The sequence below is a fragment of the Erpetoichthys calabaricus genome, chromosome 11, assembly GCF_900747795.2.
Source record: "Erpetoichthys calabaricus chromosome 11, fErpCal1.3, whole genome shotgun sequence".
Lineage (NCBI taxonomy): Eukaryota > Metazoa > Chordata > Cladistia > Polypteriformes > Polypteridae > Erpetoichthys > Erpetoichthys calabaricus.
Window position 1 is genome coordinate 45943523 of NC_041404.2, and position 19304 is coordinate 45962826.

Below are 19304 nucleotides of genomic sequence, written 5' to 3' on the forward strand. Positions count from 1 at the left end.
GCAGGGAAAAGAAAGCGTATAAGCCACACATAATGTAAGTTAGAATGAAACCCCAAAAAATGGTAAGTCAGCGAGTGCTCAGATAAAATGTGGGAAAATGAGTGTGAGTAAAAAGAGAAGACTGAAAGGAAAGAAAAAGAGCAAGGGCATTTCCTTCCATTATTCTCCACTGCAGCATATTATCTTGTAATTCTGAGGTCCATCTGGTGACCCTGAACCAGAATGTTGTGTTATCTTGTTACTTCTGAGCTTATTTTTATTTTCTTTATAAAGCTCCCTTTGATGAGGTGACATGCAGAAGGCATAAAAAAAAACACACAGACTGTTTGTGTGTAATTAGAAACGTCCTGCTTGCTGTCACCAAGTGAATCACTTCCTGTCAAAGTAAAGATGATCTTAGAGGAAGGCACTTTTTACTTTTCTGTATAGATTTCACTTTAATAGCTGACGACTTGATTAGAATTTTATTAAAGACATGTAACAAGTGAGAATTCACAGCCTCAGTTATTCCTGTCCAAACACCACCTTAGCCATGCTTCACAATGTCAAACTCTAATGGTGTCACCACAGAATCAGATACATGAAGCCTTATGTGGCTGACATTAACTTAGAACCGTGTGTTCCAAACTTTCATTTTCTGTTTTTTGTTTAATTGAATAATTAAAAGGTAATGTTGTTCTTACCCATAGCTCTAGGTACAGGCAGATGTCCAATATAAAGCACCTGGAACTTCTGAATGCTTTCTCTCACAGCTTCCAAAAAGTCAACTTTGAGGAAAAATCAAAAACAAGAAATACCAAATATATTAATATAAACAAATGAATGTTTGATCTTGGAAGTAAGTAAATCCCACTTCTGCCACCATCGGACAGCTCTACTGTGTTGTAAAATTATTTTCAGGGTTTTTGAGGGGACAGAATCTAGTTGTAATAATTGTTTTCTTTATGGTGTTATTAACTGTTGTGATTGGTGAGCTCCTGGGATAACCAGAAGGCTAAAATGGGGTTTTGGATATCAAGGAATATGAATTTTGCACCTATTTCTTTCCTTATTCAATATGTAAAAAGTTTAATACCATCTTCTTGCAACAAATGCTTTTTGAATGTTTTCTTAGAGTGCCATATCAAGATATTCACAACAACCATTGCTGAGGTAACTTCCCAAAATTCCCAGGGAATGTGCATCATGTATCTTCTCCTGTGCAATACTACAAATGGTCATATTATATGCTGTTTAGACATCCATGTTTGGATAAACATGTGTTTATTTGTGCCTTTTAATTTTCTGGTTTTATTTTTCCTCATTTGGTTTTGATTCTTGTCTATTTCTGGCTTGGTGAAAGATCAGATTGACTTTTTGGTTTCAAATGCTGTATCTCCTGATACTTTCAATAAAATTCTCTGTACTAAGGCAAAACATTAAATTGTAAAAAAGATACACATTCTTCCTCGGTACCGTCTTGTTTTTCCCATGGATGCCACCATGTTCGAAACTGGTTGCTAGGGCGTGAGGTCACATTGCTGAGAGATGGTTCTCAGATGTCACCCATAATGACTTCACAAACGTGATGTTTTTAAAAATCCAGCACCACGCTTACCTAATTCATCCAAGAATAGATTCCTTAAAGAAAAAAGTTTGCTTGATTTCATATTGATAGTTTTTGATTCTACTTATTACGACATTTCTTTTCTGCCCTCTAAATATACTTTATGTCTCATGTTTCTTGGCTCCCATTACATGTTCCCTTTTTGGCTTGTTATTTACCTCTCTGTTTTCTGACTACAATTTTGGCTACACGTCCTGAACTTTATTATTTAATTGCTATCTTCCCAGTTACAATCCCTCCATGCATTCTGACTTCTCCATGCTATCTCCCAATTCCGTTTTCTGTCTAAACTACTCTAGCCTTGCACAAGCAGTTTAGTGGGAGTGTTCAGAAGCCATTAAGAAGGCTAACAGAATGTTGGGTTATATAGCGCCTTGATGTGTGGAGTACAAGTCACAGGAGGTTCTGCTCAAGCTTTATAACACACTGGTGAGGCCTCATCTGGAGTACTGGGTGCAGTTTTGATCTCCAGGATACAAAAAGGACATAACAGCACTAGAGAATGTCCAGAGAAGAGCAACTAGGCTGATTCCAGGACTACAGCAAAAAGATATTAAGAGAAGACCTGATTAAAATGTTTAAAAGTAGGAAGGGAATTAGTCCAGTAGATCAAGACCGTTATTATAAAATGAGTTCATCAAGAACACAGGGATATAGCTAGAAGCTTGTTAAGGGCAAATTGCGAACAGACATTAGAAAGTTTTTCTTCTCACAGAGAACCACAGACACATGGAATAAGTGACCAAGTAGTGTGGTAGACAGGAGGACTTTAGGGACTTTCAAAACTCAACCTGAAGTTATTTTAGAAGAATTAAGTTGATAGGACTGGCGAGCTTTGTTGGACTGAATGGCCTGTTCTCATCCAGATTGTTCAAATGTTCTAATATTGCTGTCAAAATAAATAGAAGGATCAGGAATAGAGTGTAGTGGAACAAGCAAGGGTCCTAAAACCAGGAGATCAAAACAGCCAAGAGACTAAACCAGGGATTAGATAAGAATTGTAGCTGAAACAGAAACCTGGTTAAAACCAAAACAAACATGAGAACAGAGTGCAGCAAAAGGCTTAGAAACAATATTCTCAAAGTTGGACACCTGAATGACCTTTCCAGAAGCTATTTATACTGAATTGACACAGGAGGAACACTGGCTTAAATTTGACATCAAGAGTTGTGATATAAGTTGAAAATGTGAATGTTAACTGCATGGTGATCAAGATGAAATAAGTCAAAGACTGACCTGAAGGTGACTGTGAAAAGTGCTAATGCTACAATCAGACATGTGCTGTGTTTTACCTTGTAATGGCAGATCTTCAGGGGAGATGCTTTCCATCGTCAGAGACCTGGGCACTGAAGGGTACATTATCGCTCGTTCTGCCATGATCTGCACAGAGTAGAAAGAAAGACAATATACAAATAAAATGTATTATTATTATTATTATTATTATTATTGTGGGTGGCACGGTGGCACAGTGGGTAGCACTGCTTCCTCGCAGGTAGGAGACCTAGGTTCGCTTCCCGGGTCTTCCCGGAGTGGAGTTTGCATGTTCTCCTTGTGTCTGCGTGGGTTTCCTCCGGGTGCTCTGGTTTCCTCCCACAGTCCAAAGACATGCAGGTTAGGTGCATTGGCGATTCTAAATTGTCTCTAGTGTGTGCTTGGTGTGTGTGTGCGTGCCCTGTGGTGGGCTGGCGCCCTGCCCGGGGTTTGTTCCCTGCCTTGTGCCCTGTGTTGGGTGGGATTGGCTCCAGCAGACCCCCGTGACCCTGTAGTTAGGATATATCGGCTTGGAGAATGGATGGATGGATTATTGTTATTAGCTTGTTTCAAGGGTTTCATGCCAGGGTATGCACTGGTGGCTTGCTAATTGGGCACCAGTGAAAATTAAGGGGAAGTGCATTTATGGCTGAAACCACGGAAGCAAATTACATCAGAAAACTTTGTTATGTTCATTCTCTATGCAGACATGAGACTGAATTTTTTCTCAGCCATCACTAAAAACTACATGGGGTAAGGAACAAATTATAAATATTTTTGTGTGGACTTCTTCATATTTTACTAAGATCTATGGGAATTAGTAACTATCAAGTCATGTGTTAAAGGGGGAAACCCGGACAACTTTAAAAGGTATCGGTATGAGATATTGGAGCCTCTGTTAGCTAAACAAACAAGCTCAGTAGGCTGAATGGTCTCCACTTGTCTGTCAGCCTTCTTATGTTCTTATTTTCAATATTCTTTCCATCTCTAGCTGAGTTGATGTTATTCAAAGTTTTTTACTTTTTCATGTATTCACACTGAGTCACATGCCTAGGGCTGTCAGCAGCAGTACAAAACTCTACTAGACAGAGCGCCCTTGAGAGTGGTCCTCAAGGCTGGAGATGAACTGAAGGTCTTTCATGATTCTCTCTGATGTTTGTGTGGCATTGGTGGCTCATTGGTAGGATTCTCATTAGCCACATGGGAGGCCCGAGTTCGTTTTCCCTACTAATGCAGATGCTCTTGGCAGGTGGTACAGTGTAGTGGTTAAGGTTTTGGACTTCAAACCCTGAGGATGTGGGTTCAAATGCCGCTACTGATACTGTGTGACCATGAGCAAGTCATTTCACCTACCTGTGCTCTAATTGGAAAATCAGACGAAATGTAACCAATCGTATCTTAAAAGTTGTAAGTCGCATTGGATAAAGGTGTCAGCCAAAAAAGTAAATGATGACTGCAGTTACCTTTGAGCACATCTCGTGTAGTGTAGCAGCAATCGCTTTTGCTGGGACATCACAGCGAAAGACATGGCATTTCAGCATACAGGTGTCCTTGTCACTGGCAACAAAGGCAAAATCCCTGGAAGAAACAAAAAGACATGTCACCTTATCGGGTCAATGCAACCACAGACTGTTCATAAATTTAGCTTGCGGACACATGCTGTTATATATTGTAACCAAAAGAGAAACACCTAACATCATCAGTCACCTTACTGTTTTATTTATTTATCTGAAATGCTAATTAAAATCAAATTCCATGTTACAAGAAAATAAACTTTAAATGCCATTGCTGCCACACGTAAGGGGTCAAGTGAAGTTCTTACTCGCATGTGCTGATCAACATGCAATACGTCGCCACTCTCAGGTCATGGGCGGAGTTGCAGATTTTGTCCAATGGAGGGTTGGGTAGACAAACCGTAAAAACAATATTGCATTTTATTAGAGCCACAACTGTACTACTGAATATGTACATCATATGTCAAGTCAAATATCATAAATTCTTCATAATATAAAGTTACAATATAAAGTATTAGTCAGTCATTTTCCAACCCAATTAGTCCTGAACAGGATTGCGTAGGTCTGCAAATTTAAACTTTTAAAATTATGAAAACTACACAAGTACAGTTAAATATATTTAAATGATAGAAAACTTCACATTTTTTAATTTGTTTACTTATGGTAATTGTGGCAAAATGCACATTTTTTCATATTTTTTAACACATTACAAAATGAATGGTGTATCATTCAGCTGTGTCCAGCATATAGTTGCATTTGCCCAAGGTTTCCAAAGCTCTGAAACTTTAGTTTTTTTCAGTGGAAGATTCAGGCAATCAGTGTGATGCATATGCAAATAATTGCACAATCCAAGTATCTTTGTTTTAAAAGTTTTCATAAAATTCAAAGCAAAAGTAGTTCACACAAAAAGGCCGAGAAAAACTGACAATACCCTGCCATATATTAGAGCGTAAGGATCACCTTCCAGGCTTGGGCATAAGAGACGCCAACACTAACAATGCTGTCTCTTTTCTTCTCTGTAGCTCTGAGAAGTCACCCAGTATCGGCACTTAAGCCATGCCTGCCATTGTTGTCGAGATGAGAATGCAGGACATCCATTTATTTGTACAGAAATGTCTCAGTCCAAGGAGTGAGCAATCAATTAAACAAATCATCTCCTTTTACGGTCTGTTTTTTCTAATTACCATTACCTCATCAAATACATCACATTATCCAACTCTTAATATGCAGAATTTTATCACCTCCTCCAATCAACTTACGCCACCAGTAATTTCTGATTCTTGTTCATTCTCCTATTATTCTTAACACCGCTTCGTTAAGAGGGCTGTTTAGCAGATTGTCCTATTGATTTTAGCATTGCTTCACAGGAAACACATATGTGCTTTCCCATCAGTTTATCTCCACTTTCTGGACTGGTGTTTGTTACTCATTTACCTCATTCAAACCTTGGAAAATTACATTGGTAGTTTCCCTAAGACGAGGCAAAGGCATCATGAGCTTAAGCTTTAAGTTACATTAAGTTAACTTTTGAGTTTCATTCAGTTCTTTTCTTTATGTTTAATAATGCACTTGGTTATACCTTAATATAAATATTGTCACACATGCAAGTCGGAGGAGCTTCTTGCTAGCTCATTTAAAGTATATGATAACCCGCCAGGACGAGTGGGGGCACTGTTGCTAACTGTGTCTTCTCCTTCTCTCCCCACAGCTCTGAGAAAATGCCCGGTGAGGGCATTTAGCTTTACCTCTTCCAGTCCTCCCATGATAAGAAGCCAGAGTACCTGGAATGAGGTATTTATTGAGACTGAGACCTGACCAAACCAGACAAGTTTGTAATACAGAAACGGCTATAGAGAGCCTTACTATTTGTGTTATTTTACTGCCCTTGATGCCACTTTGTTTTATCACCAGAAGGCTTTAACTTTCAGTTAAAAAAAGATAAAAAAAAAGGAAATTAAAAGGGATAACCCAGATAACTATTCTTCAGTTTTCATGGTCCATTTCTTGATCGCTCAGCCACAATATATATATATATATATATATATATATATATATATATATATATATATATTGTTACAGTAATCCCTCACTTATCGCGGGAGATAGGTTCCAAGGCCGACCGCGATAACTGAATTTCCGCGAAGTAGGGACACCGTATTTATTTAATTATTTAACGTGTATTTGGACGTTTTTAAACCCTCCCTGTATTGTTTACAACCCACCCTTTACTCTATTAATAACAGGGACAACTGCTAAGCAATATGAAATCGGTAGATAAGTTTACACTTACTGTATAACGAAGTACACGTAGCTATATATGACGTGATGATGGTGATGAATATGCTGCACAGTAAAAATGATGATGATGAAGGTAATAATCCCCTGAATGCAGTAGCAAGAGCACGTTAATGCTGAATGAGTGAGATGAGACTTCCTGGTTAATGCACCACTCCGTCGCTGAGCCAATCAGCAACACACAGGAACTTAACTGCGTGCTCTGATTGGGTAGCTTCTCAGCCATCCGCCAATAGCATCTCTTGTATGAAATCAACTGGGCAAACCAACTGAGGAAGCAAATACCAGAAGTAAAAAGACCCATTGTCCGAAGAAACCCGCGAAGTAGCGAAAAATCCACGTTATATATTTAGATATGCTTACATATAAAATCCGCGAAGTCGTGAATCCACGAAAAGTGAACCGCGAAGTAGCGAGGGATTACTGTAATAGATTTTAAAAGATTATTATATATTAACTAAAAATTCCATGCCATCAGCTAAACCCCGCCTCTTCTGGTCAGGGCAATATATATATATTTGAGAGCTCACGGAAGATGACGGCAGTCCCACATGACAGAGCTCTCCAACCTAGACCCACTTGAGACAGACCATTTATCTGAGTAGCCACTGAGGCTGAGAAGGTAATTGTTACGGCTGACTTCTGCTGTGCCACCACATGCTCATTTTTATTCTCTTTTTTTTGATACATTAAACAGGGTGGCCCATTTGGCACCCCAGCTTTTCTTTAGGTCTCCTCTCCATCATTTGCACCTCACAACACAAAACGGGAATAGTTCTTGCAAGTTTCTGTTTAAAGCTTGCATATCTTGTTATGTTTCTGTAGACATTGTCTTCTGTGCTCTTTATACAACTTACGATCATATGCAACATTTGGTCGGAAAATTGTACGCCATTGTATCCTTCTGTTTGCAAACAAATCTAGCAGTTTTTGTTTCTAGGTAACTAACAGACTGACAGAAATTCTGTTATACCATTACAAATATAGCTTACCAATAAGGGTGTTCCATTATTACACTGGTGCAAAAATGACTGCCGTTGCATCATTAAGGTGGATGCTACACATCAGTGGTGGTTGAAGTGGCTATCAACTCACTATGTAAAGCATTTTGAGTAGTGAGAAAGCACTATGTAAATGTAAATATTATTATTATTATTTTAATTATAATTATTATTATTACAGATTAGCTTTAGGGGCTAAAACAGAATCTAAAGCATAATCTTCCATTATTTATGTAGCTTTGAAAAGCTTACATTCTGTTCAAACTAACACTCATCTGAATTCACCATTAGCATTAACTTTCTAAGATTGGCTCTTCCATGGGGATTGTGTTAGACGTTTTGTAAGTTGGAGTGTTTTTAAGACATCTCATTTTAGTTTATTAACTACTAGCATAGCAACACACCCATGAATTACAACAGTCAATCATGTTCAATCATGCATTTGAAAACCTCTGCTCACTGCATATGCCTTACATCCCTCTTTCTTTGTCCATCTTGTTGCCTTTTTTCGTTGGACATTCAGCCCCTGCATTCATTTTCTTTGTACTTTTTGTTGCCTTTCTTCGTCAGACATTCCAGGCCAGACAACGTGTTGTTCAGACGCATGGACATATGCTGCACAGTTTACTGTTTTACACCAGCCACTTGCCTTTGTTCAGCAGACATTCCCACCTCCTCATGGACATCAGATGACATTACACCCAGGCCATGACATGGATGCCGAAAAGACAGACATCTTGTTGATTTATATAGAGAGAGATTAGTCACAGTGGTGTGAGTGTGTGAGATGTGTATTTGAGGTTTGTGTAGACTGCCATGCCACTGTTTGGACAATTACCGCTTTCAGGCATCAGGGAAAAAACAAATGGAAATGATTTGAGCATAAGGCTGCAACTTAACAAACTATGTAAAAAAGTGAAGGGGTCTGCATACTTTCTGAAGGCACTGTATCTGAAATATTAACATGGAGAACTCAATTGGCAGTAGATGAAGCATCCTGGTTAAAGGAAAAGCAGCTCATACAAAGCAGAGTTTAGGGTGCCGTTGTGTTTTCAGGTGGGCAAGTGGGAGAGCCGCTCCACTCCTTAGATAGTTGGGAAGAAGCAGAGCGTGCAGGTAAAGGAAGGATAACAGTTTGTTAAAGTCTCCCTTTATAACATCACATTCCTTCAACCCAAGCCGAGTATCCCTTGGATTACATGATCCAGTCATTAACACTAATGTGCTGTGCTACTTTATGTTATGCATTAGATTTTAAATGGCTGACTTTACCTAACATTAGTCTCAAACCATAGCTTGCATATTTATTCTGAAATTATACTAAAAGCATGAGTACAGTTTCTTACCTGTCTCTGTCTCAGATCACAGGTATGGAAGCAAAACGAAAGAGAAAGAAACAAAATCATTAATAACATCTGGAAAAATGCCAATAATAAACCAAATACATGCACTCCATTCTGAATTCAGCTTAATGAATTCTATGAGGGCCTCCTTAAGACACAATACACCTACTCAATGATGTTATTCCATTTATGATCACTCACTACTAACACTGGAATCTGCAAATTTATTTCTCTTTTCCATGGGCTGAGTTGGGGATACTCACTATGTCTGCTGAACAATACTCGGCTTTCATGTAACTCCCGTAAAATGTATCTGAGAATGTTATTTGAAAGAATAGAACAGTGTCACAATCTGATTTCTAACTGTCATTTTTTCAAACTGTTCCTTGGCCTCTACAAATAAGTTGAGTGTGTTTTTCAGGTTTCTGATTCCAAACAATCTAGTGGTTACATTCATTTTTTGCTTTCTTGTTTTTCCAATGTTGCTAAAACAATTTACATTTTCTCACAGTAACATCTTATTTTTCCAATGGACACCACTATGTTGGAGACTGGCTGCAAGGGAATGACATCCAATTGCTAGGATGTGGCTTCCAGTGGTTTATTGGTTCTGATTATGTGTACCATATTTGGTTTTACGACTTACCACTGAATTCCGGCTACACATCCTGAGCTTTGTTATTTAATGATTGTCTTCCCAGCTGAACTCTCTGTCCTTTTATTCTTTTTCAATTCCGTCGCAGTACAACAAATCATAAAGCATGAGATATCAGACAGACTAGCCTTCATTGTATTTGTGCAGTCCAGAAGAACCTTAGGCTTTGTACTTTCGGGTGGTGCTCATTGGTTGTCAGGTCTCACAGCTCTCACACACAAGCCCACCCCTGCAACCTAAGACAAGTTAGGGGGGAGTCACAGACTGGTTTGACCGAGTCATTAAGGATGTCACATTACAGAACTGGAGGTTACAAGGGCACATTAGAATTATGTAGATGAAATCTGTGGCTGAAAAGTGCTAGAAAAATTGTGGCATGTGATGGGGCTTATTGTACACAGTCTGGAAGTTTATAGTGATGAGTCCACTGCTACTCCTTGGTTCTTCTCCGAAAGCGTACTTTCAAACCTCAGACCTCTCAATGAGAATTCAAAATTTAACATTTTAACTTCCTGCATGAAATACCTTGTATTTACTTACAATGAATTTCATTCACCACAAATATTGGAATATTAGAACATTAGAACAATTTAGATGAGAACAGGCTATTCAGCCCAACAAAGCTCTCCAGTTCTATTGACTTAATTCTTACAAAATAACATTAAGTCAAGTTTTGAAAGTCCCTAAAGTCAAACTGTCTATGACACTATTTGGTCACTTATTCCATTTGTCTGTGGTTCTCTGCATGTAAAGAAAAACTTCCTAATGTTTGTGTGAAATTTACAGCTAACAAGTTTGTCCTCATTTTTTGAATGACTTGCTTAAACTTAACAGCCTCGATCCACTGGACTGATTCTGTTCATAATTTTAAACACTTCACTCAAATCTCCTCTTGATCTTCTTTTGCCTAAATTGTAAAGGCTCAGCTCTTTCAATCTTTCCTCATAACTCATCCCCTGTAGCCCTGGAATCAGCCTAGTTGCTCTTCTCTGGACCTTTTCTTGTGCTGCTATGTTCTTTTTGTAGCCTGGAGACCAAAACTGCACTCAGTACTCCAGATGAGGCCTCACCTTCTTCTTCTTCTTCTTCTTTTGGTTGCTCCAGTTAGGGTTCACCACAGCAGATCATCTTTTTCAATATCTTCCTCACCAGTGTGTTATAAAACTTGAGAATAATCTCCTTCGAATTGTACAACTCACATCAACATAACTTAACATTCTGTTAGCCTTCTTAATGGCTTCTGAGTCCTGTCTGTCAGTTGATAGTGTCAACTCCACTATGACTCTTAAATCCTTCTCATAAGCTGTACTTTCAATTTTCAGACATCCTGTTTGCAAATTCATACCTATCATTTTTACTTCCTACGTGTAATACTTTACATTTACTTACACTAAATTTTAATTCCCACAAATCTGCCAAGCCTGTATGCTGTCCAAATCCCTCTGTAACGATTTAATGGGTTCCAGATTTATCTGTGAATCTACCTATCTTGGTATCATCTGCAGACTTAACCAGCTAACTATTTATATTCCTATCCAAGCCATTTATATATTTTAAAAATAGCAGCAGCCATAGCACTAATCCCTTTGAACACCATTTATAACATCGGCCAATTCTGATCAGGTTCCTCGCACCATCATCCTCTGCTTCCTGTGTCTGAGCCAATTCTGCACCCATCTACAAACATCACCCTGAACTCCCCTTTCTTTTAGTTTGATGCCCACCCTCTCATGTGGCACCTTATCAAATGCTTTCTGAAAGTCCAGATAAATAATATCATGTGCTCCACTTTGATCGTATCCTTTTGTTGCTTCCTCATAAAATACCAACATGTTGGTGAGACATGACCTCCCTCTTCTGAACCCATGCTGACTGTTCAATAAAACTCCTGTTCTTGCCATGTGTTGCTCAATCTTATCCTTAATAATTCCTTTCATTAATTTACTTGTAATGCACGCTAAATCTTACCAAGTCTGAATTCTCCCCAGGTCCATCTGTTATGATTTTGCTAATTCTGTATTACCTACCATTCTGTATAGTTTTGGTATCAAACCTAATTAGCTTGTTATTTATGTTCTCATCAAGAGCACAAACAGTAATGTCAGCACTGATTAACATCACCTAATTCAGAAAATATACCTCAAACCAAATCAAATCTTGTTTGCCACATATAAATTATACATATAATACAATATATAGTGAAATACTGAGTTGCTCAAATCCAATGATTGTGCCTTGAAGAAGAATATAAAAGGACAATAACAATAAGACATGACTTTGTAGAGCCTTGTGGTCCTGTTATGTACTGTTCCTGTAGTACTTCCTGTCAGGATACCTTAAATGGAGGATGTGTAGAAGTTCTTAAGTAATTGTGAGGGCAGCCTAAAATCCCTGAGGTGTCTAAGGTGGTAAAGATATGGTCGTGCCTTCATTACGAAGGTGTTGGTGTGTTTGGACCAGGTCAGGCTACCTTGCACCAAAACCCTTGGTCTCCTGTGTTTAAGTCAGTTTTGCATAGTGCGCCTTGAACTTTGATTTCTTTTAGTTTGATCCTTAGAGTTTCCTGCAGAACCTTGTCAAAAGCTCTCTGAAAATCAAGATACATAATTTAATATGCACCTCTCTGATGCTTTTTCTTCTTCCTGATAGAGTTCCAGTATATTGATGAAGTGCTTCTTGGAGTTTGACTTCTTTTACTTCGATCCCTTGAGGTTCCTTCAGAACCTTATGAAAAGCTTCCTTAAAACCAAGATAAACAATTTGATATGCATCTCTCTGATGCTCTTTCAGCTTCCTGATAGAATCCCACCATGCTGATGAAGCACAAACGTCTCCATCTGAACCCTTTATCACGGATCACTAATGCGCCTGTTCCTGCCGTGTGATGCTTGAATCTTTCCTTAATGATTTCTTCTCTTAATTAACTCTAACGCATGGTAATCTTACAGGAATTTACTGACATGAATCAGTCTGATGACCATTTTTATACACCGGGGTGACACTTGCTAGATTTTATTCTACAGAAATGTCTCCAATGTACTTGGATTTCTGAAAAATACGCATCAATATTTTATATGTGCACTCACTAAGCTTCTTAAGCACTCCTGAATAATTCTGCATCCACAATTTCTCTGAATTCAGCATTTTTAATCAAAGCAGAACTGCTCTCCGTACAATTTGCTATAAAACTGCTGAAGTTATCAGCTTTGCCACATGTGAAAATATAAGAAAAATGCAAATTTAGAGCATTCAGTGCCTCACAGTCTGCATATTTTAGTCTGCCCTGGCCATTTTTAATAGTCTTCTTCTCCTCCTCCTTTACCATTCTTTACTACTAAATACTGAAAGAATCTATTTGGGTCATTTCTATTATTTATTTATTTATTTGTATTTTCCACAATAATCCCCACCAGCTTCCTTTTAAAATTTCTAATACCATGTTTAAGTGTTTCTCTCATAAGCTTTACAGTGAGCGCTGAAGTTATTTATCTTGTACACATTATGTACGCTTTTTTCACAGCTTCTAATTTTAGATATTTATTTATTCACTGCAAATTTTTCTTTACTTTCTTTCTGCTTGTAAATTTCTGAATGAACTTGGATTGTAAAGAAACTTCTGAAAGTATTCAGAAAGGATTTTTCACATTTTGTTGTATTGCATCGTTGTGCTAAAATCATTCAAATTCATTTCCTCCACATCAAGTAATGCTCAATATCAGAGAATGACAAAGGGAAAACAAAATTTTAGGAATTTGTGTAAATTTATTAAAAGTACAAAACTGAAATATCACATTGACACCGGTATTAAGATCCTATGACTGGCTCAGGTGCATCCCATTCTTTTGATGATCAAGATGTTTCTACACCTTGTTTGGAGCCCACCTGTGGTCAATTCAGTTGAATGCACTTGATTAGGAAAATCATACACTGGTGTAAAGAAGGTCCTATAGTTGAGTAAAATGCAAGCCATGAGGGTGAAGGAAATGCCTACAAAACTTCAAGATGGGATTGTGTTGCGGCGCAGATTTGGAGAATGCTATAAAAAAATTCTGCAGCATTAAAAATTCCCAGGAACACAGTGGCCTTCATAAATCTCAAATGTAAGAAGTTTAGAACAACCACAACTCTTCCTAGAACTGGCCACCTGACCAAACTGAGCAATCAGGAGAGAACGGCCATGGTAAGAGGAGTGACCAAGAACCTGATGGTCACTCTGGCTACATAGATAGATAAATAGATAGATGGGCCTGTTTAGGCCAGTAAGTATACCTTCTGAGTTGGGGTTTGGGTGCCAGGGGTGAGGCCTATGTGTGGGGCCACTGTGTCATAAACCCCGATTGGTGAAGTGCTTCAGTGATGGTTGTCCACACATCTCCACACATGAAGGACAACCATCACTTCAACACTGTGTGGAGACAGGAGAAACTTCCAGAAAGACAATCATACATACATACATAAAAGCCCACTTGCATAAATACATGAAAACCCACTTGAAGTTTGCTGAATGCAACCTAAAGAACTCTCAGACTGTAAGCAACACAATTCTCTGGCCTGAGGAAACCAAGATTGAATTGTTTTGCTTCAATTCCAAGTGTCATGTCAGGATTAAACCAGGTAAGGCTCATCACCTGTGTAATACCATTCTGGCAGTGAAGACTGGTGCTGACACCATCATGATGCTGGGTTGTCTTTAAACTGCAGGGACTTGGAGATTAAACAGGTTTGAAGGAAAGCTAAATTGAAGCAAACACTGAGATATCTTTAATAAAAACCTGCTCAGCCTGCTCAAAGTGCTTCATAGAGTAGATAGGGTTGAGGGAATGCTGGATGGAGCAAAATATTGAGATATCTTTATTAAAAACCTTTTCAATTATGCTCTGGACCTTAGATTGGGCCAAAGGTTAACCTTCTAAAAGACCATAAGGATAAGCTAAGATAATACAGGAGTGGCATAAGGACAACTCTGGGAATGTCCTTGAGTGGCCAAGCCAGAATCTAGACTTGAACCCAATTGAACACCTCTGGAGTGACCTGAAATTAGATGTCCACCGAAGGCCTCCATTCAGCCTGCCATAGAAGAATGGTAGAAAATCCACAAATCCAGGTGTGCAAAGCTTGTCACTTAAAGCCAAGAAGACCCCAGGCTGGAACTGCAGCTGAATAAAGGGTCTGAATTTTTGTGTCAATGGGATATTTTAGTTTCTTATTTTTAATAAATTTACAAATATTTCTAAAACTTTGTTTTCACTTTGTCATTCTGGGGTATTGAGCATTGCTTGATAAGAGACCCGATGAATTTATCATAAGGCTGTAACATAACAAAATGTGTAAAAGGTGAAGAGGGTCTGGAGACTTTCTGAAGGTGCTGTTTGTAGATGATTTTAAACCTGCTCCACACCGCACTTAAATGTTTGGCCCAGTTTACCTTTATTTATACTTGTGTAATAAATGTATAAGTTTAATTTGTCACTGTGTTCTGTGCAAATATATTTTATACATTGACACAGAGCCAAATTTAGCACACAGGAGTTCACCATATACAGTGGTGTGAAAAACTATTTGCCCCCTTCCTGATTTCTTATTCTTTTGCATGTTTGTCACACAAAATGTTTCTGATCATCAAACACATTTAACCATTAGTCAAATATAACACAAGTAAACACAAAATGCAGTTTTTAAATGATGGTGTTTATTATTTAGGGAGAAAAAAAATCCAAACCTACATGGCCGTGTGTGAAAAAGTAATTGCCCCCTAGTTAAAAAATAACCTAACTGTGGTGTATCACACCTGAGTTCAATTTCCGTAGCCACCCCCAGGCCTGATTACTGCCACACCTGTTTCAATCAAGAAATCACTTAAATAGGAGCTGCCTGACACAGAGAAGTAGACCAAAAGCACCTCAAAAGCTAGACATCATGCCAAGATCCAAAGAAATTCAGGAACAAATGAGAACAGAAGTAATTGAGATCTATCAGTCTGGTAAAGGTTATAAAGCCATTTCTAAAGCTTTGGGACTCCAGTGAACCACAGTGAGAGCCATTATCCACAAATGGCAAAAACATGGAACAGTGGTGAACCTTCCCAGGAGTGGCCGGCCGACCAAAATTACCCCAAGAGCGCAGAGACGACTCATCCGAGAGGTCACAAAAGACCCCAGGACAACGTCTAAAGAACTGCAGGCCTCACTTGCCTCAATTAAGGTCAGTGTTCACGACTCCACCATAAGAAAGAGACTGAGCAAAAACGGCCTGCATGGCAGATTTCCAAGACGCAAACCACTGTTAAGCAAAAAGAACATTAGGGCTCGTCTCAATTTTGCTAAGAAACATTTCAATGATTGCCAAGACTTTTGGGAAAATACCTTGTGGACTGATGAGTCAAAAGTTGAATTTTTTGGAAGGCAAATGTCCCATTACATCTGGCGTAAAAGGAACACAGCATTTCAGAAAAAGAACATCATACCAACAGTAAAATATGGTGGTGGTAGTGTGATGGTCTGGGGTTGTTTTGCTGGTTCAGGACCTGGAAGGCTTGCTGTGATAGATGGAACCATGAATTCTACTGTCTACCAAAAAATCCTGAAGGAGAATGTCCGGCCATCTGTTCATCAACTCAAGCTGAAGCAATCTTGGGTGCTGCAACAGGACAATGACCCAAAACACACCAGCAAATCCACCTCTGAATGGCTGAAGAAAAACAAAATGAAGACTTTGGAGTGGCCTAGTCAACGTCCTGACCTGAATCCAATTGAGATGCTATGGCATGACCTTAAAAAGGCGGTTCATGCTAGAAAACCCTCAAATAAAGCTGAATTACAACAATTTTGCAAAGATGAGTGGGCCAAAATTCCTCAAGAGCGCTGTAAAAGACTCATTGCAAGTTATCGCAAACGCTTGATTGCAGTTATTGCTGCTAAGGGTGGCCCAACCAGTTATTAGGTTCAGGGGGCAATTACTTTTTCACACAGGGCCATGTAGGTTTGGATTTTTTTTTCTCCCTAAATAATAAAAACCATCATTTAAAAACTGCATTTTGTGTTTACTTGTGTTATATTTGACTAATGATTAAATGTGTTTGATGATCAGAAACATTTTGTGTGACAAACATGCAAAAGAATAAGAAATCAGGACGGGGGCAAATAGTTTTTCACACCACTGTATAGTGCATCCGGAAAGTATTCACAGCGCATCACTTTTTTCACATTTTGTTATGTTACAGCCTTATTCCAAAATGGATTAAACTCATTTTTTTCCTCAGAATTCTACACACAACACCCCATAATGACAACGTGAAAAAAGTTTACTTGAGGATTTTGTAAATTTATTAAAAATAAAAAAACTGAGAAATCCCATGTACATAAGTATTCACAGCCTTTGCTCAATACTTTGTCGACGCACCTTTGGCAGCAATTACAGCCTCAAGTCTTGTTGAATATGATGCCACAAGCTTGGCACACCTATCCTTGGCCAGTTTCACCCATTCCTCTTTGCAGCACCTCTCAAGCTCCATCAGGTTGGATGGGAAGCGTCGGTGCACAGCCATTTTAAGATCTCTCAAGAGATGTTCAATCGGATTCAAGTCTGGGCTCTGGCTGGGCCACTCAAGGACATTCACAGAGTTGTCCTGACGCCACTCCTTTGATATCTTGGCTGTGTGCTTAGGGTCGTTGTCCTGCTGAAAGATGAACCGTCGCCCCAGTCTGAGGTCAAGAGCGCTCTGGAGCAGGTTTTCATCCAGGATGTCTCTGTACATTGCTGCAGTCATCTTTCCCTTTATCCTGACTAGTCTCCCAGTCCCTGTCGCTGAAAAACATCCCCACAGCATGATGCTGCCACCACCATGCTTTAGTGTAGGGATGGTGCCAGGTTTCCTCCAAACGTGACGCCTGGCATTCACACCAAAGAGTTCAATCTTTGTCTCATCAGACCAGAGAATTTTCTTTCTCATGGTCTGAGAGTCCTTCGGGTGCCTTTTGGCAAACTCCAGGCGGGCTGCCATGTGCCTTTTACTAAGGAGTGGCTTCCGTCTGGTCACTCTACCATACAAGCCTGATTGGTGGATTGCTGCAGAGATGGTTGTCCTTCTGGAAGGTTCTTCTCTCTCCACAAAGGACCTCTGGAGCTCTGACAGAGTGACCATCGGGTTCTTGGTCACCTCCCTGACTAAGGCCCTTCTCCCCCGATAGCTCAGTTTAGATGGCCGGTCAGCTCTAGGAAGAGTCCTGGTGGTTTCAAACTTCTTCCACTTACAGATGATGGAGGCCACTGTACTCATTGGGACCTTCAAAGCAGCAGAAATTTTTCTGTAACCTTCCCCAGATTTGTGCCTCGAGACAATCCTGTCTCGGAGGTCTACAGACAATTCCTTTGACTTCATGCTTGGTTTGTGCTCTGACATGAACTGTCAACTGTGGGACCTTATATAGACAGGTGTGTGCCTTTCCAAATCATGTCCAATCAACTGAATTTACCACAGGTGGACTCCAATGAAGCTGCAGAAACATCTCAAGGATGATCAGGGGAAACAGGATGCACCTGAGCTCAATTTCGAGCTTCACGGCAAAGGCTGTGAATACTTATGTACATGTGCTTTCTCAATTTTTTTATTTTTAATAAATTTGCAAAAATCTCAAGTAAACTTTTTTCACGTTGTCATTATGGGGTGTTGTGTGTAGAATTCTGAGGAAAAAAATGAGTTTAATCCATTTTGGAATAAGGCTGTAACGTAACAAAATGTGGAAAAAGTGATGCGCTGTGAATACTTTCCGGATGCACTGTAAGAACTGCTAGGCAAGCATTAGAAGACAAGACCGGGACAACTGCGAAATGGGCAGTCAGACTAATGACCATTGTATACTATTTTTGTGTGTCAAACTCAGCATGAAACTGTATCCTCTTTTGTCTTGTTTGGAATGGCATGATTCACCAAAGTGGGGGCCTGCACATGAAGAAAGAGTATAAAACCTTGGAACATTGCCCGGCACACTTTTGAAGCCGATGGGAGACGGATGGGAGATAACATCATCCGATCCTGAAAATCCTTCCAATACAGAGATGGAAATGGCCAACTCTATATATCGGGCCCCATGTCCCGAACTGGGTTCTTGCCATTGGCTTCTTTCAACTGTTATGCAGCGTAAGCCGTCATTAAAGAAAGCTAAGTTATTTCTCCTATGTGAATTCTTACCGCTGTATCACTAAGGGAGGGGTATCGCCTTTTAATATCATATCTATATAGATTCAGGTTATGTAATTCGCCGCAATTACAAAAGAACTCATTCCAACAAGAGAGCTAACGCCCCCTGCTGGATACAACTTGGCTGCACTCAATTTAAAATTTGTCCTACCAACATTAAGCAGAACAGTTTCAATATTAGAATACACCAAAATACAGAGAAATAATTCATACTATGGTCATCATACCGTAATGGTTTGTTCAACTCTACTGCTAAATTCCACCCTGATTTTTACAGAATGATAAATCTAGACAGGCATCCTCAGTTGTAGGTGAGAGGTCTGCCTGCCTGTCTTTCTACACTCTTCATTTCACTTTTTCATGTGATTTATTTGCTTAATACGCTTTCCTTCCCTGATTGGATCCTGCTCATTACATTTTCTCATCAGCTTTGCTCCTATTTT

At 39.3% G+C, this 19304-nt stretch overlaps 1 protein-coding gene across 1 annotated transcript in view; it reads right to left on the reverse strand.

Annotated features, from left to right (window-relative positions):
- Nucleotides 1–19304, reverse strand: part of apbb3 (amyloid beta (A4) precursor protein-binding, family B, member 3) — an 89490-nt gene that overhangs the window by 16038 nt on the left and 54148 nt on the right. Inside the window, exons 7-9 of the mRNA XM_051933745.1 lie at nucleotides 4321–4435; nucleotides 2899–2986; nucleotides 684–767 (exon numbers count right to left, since the gene is read on the reverse strand). Coding sequence (XP_051789705.1) covers nucleotides 684–767; nucleotides 2899–2986; nucleotides 4321–4435 — 287 coding nt within the window. The remainder of the gene's footprint in view (nucleotides 1–683; nucleotides 768–2898; nucleotides 2987–4320; nucleotides 4436–19304) is intronic.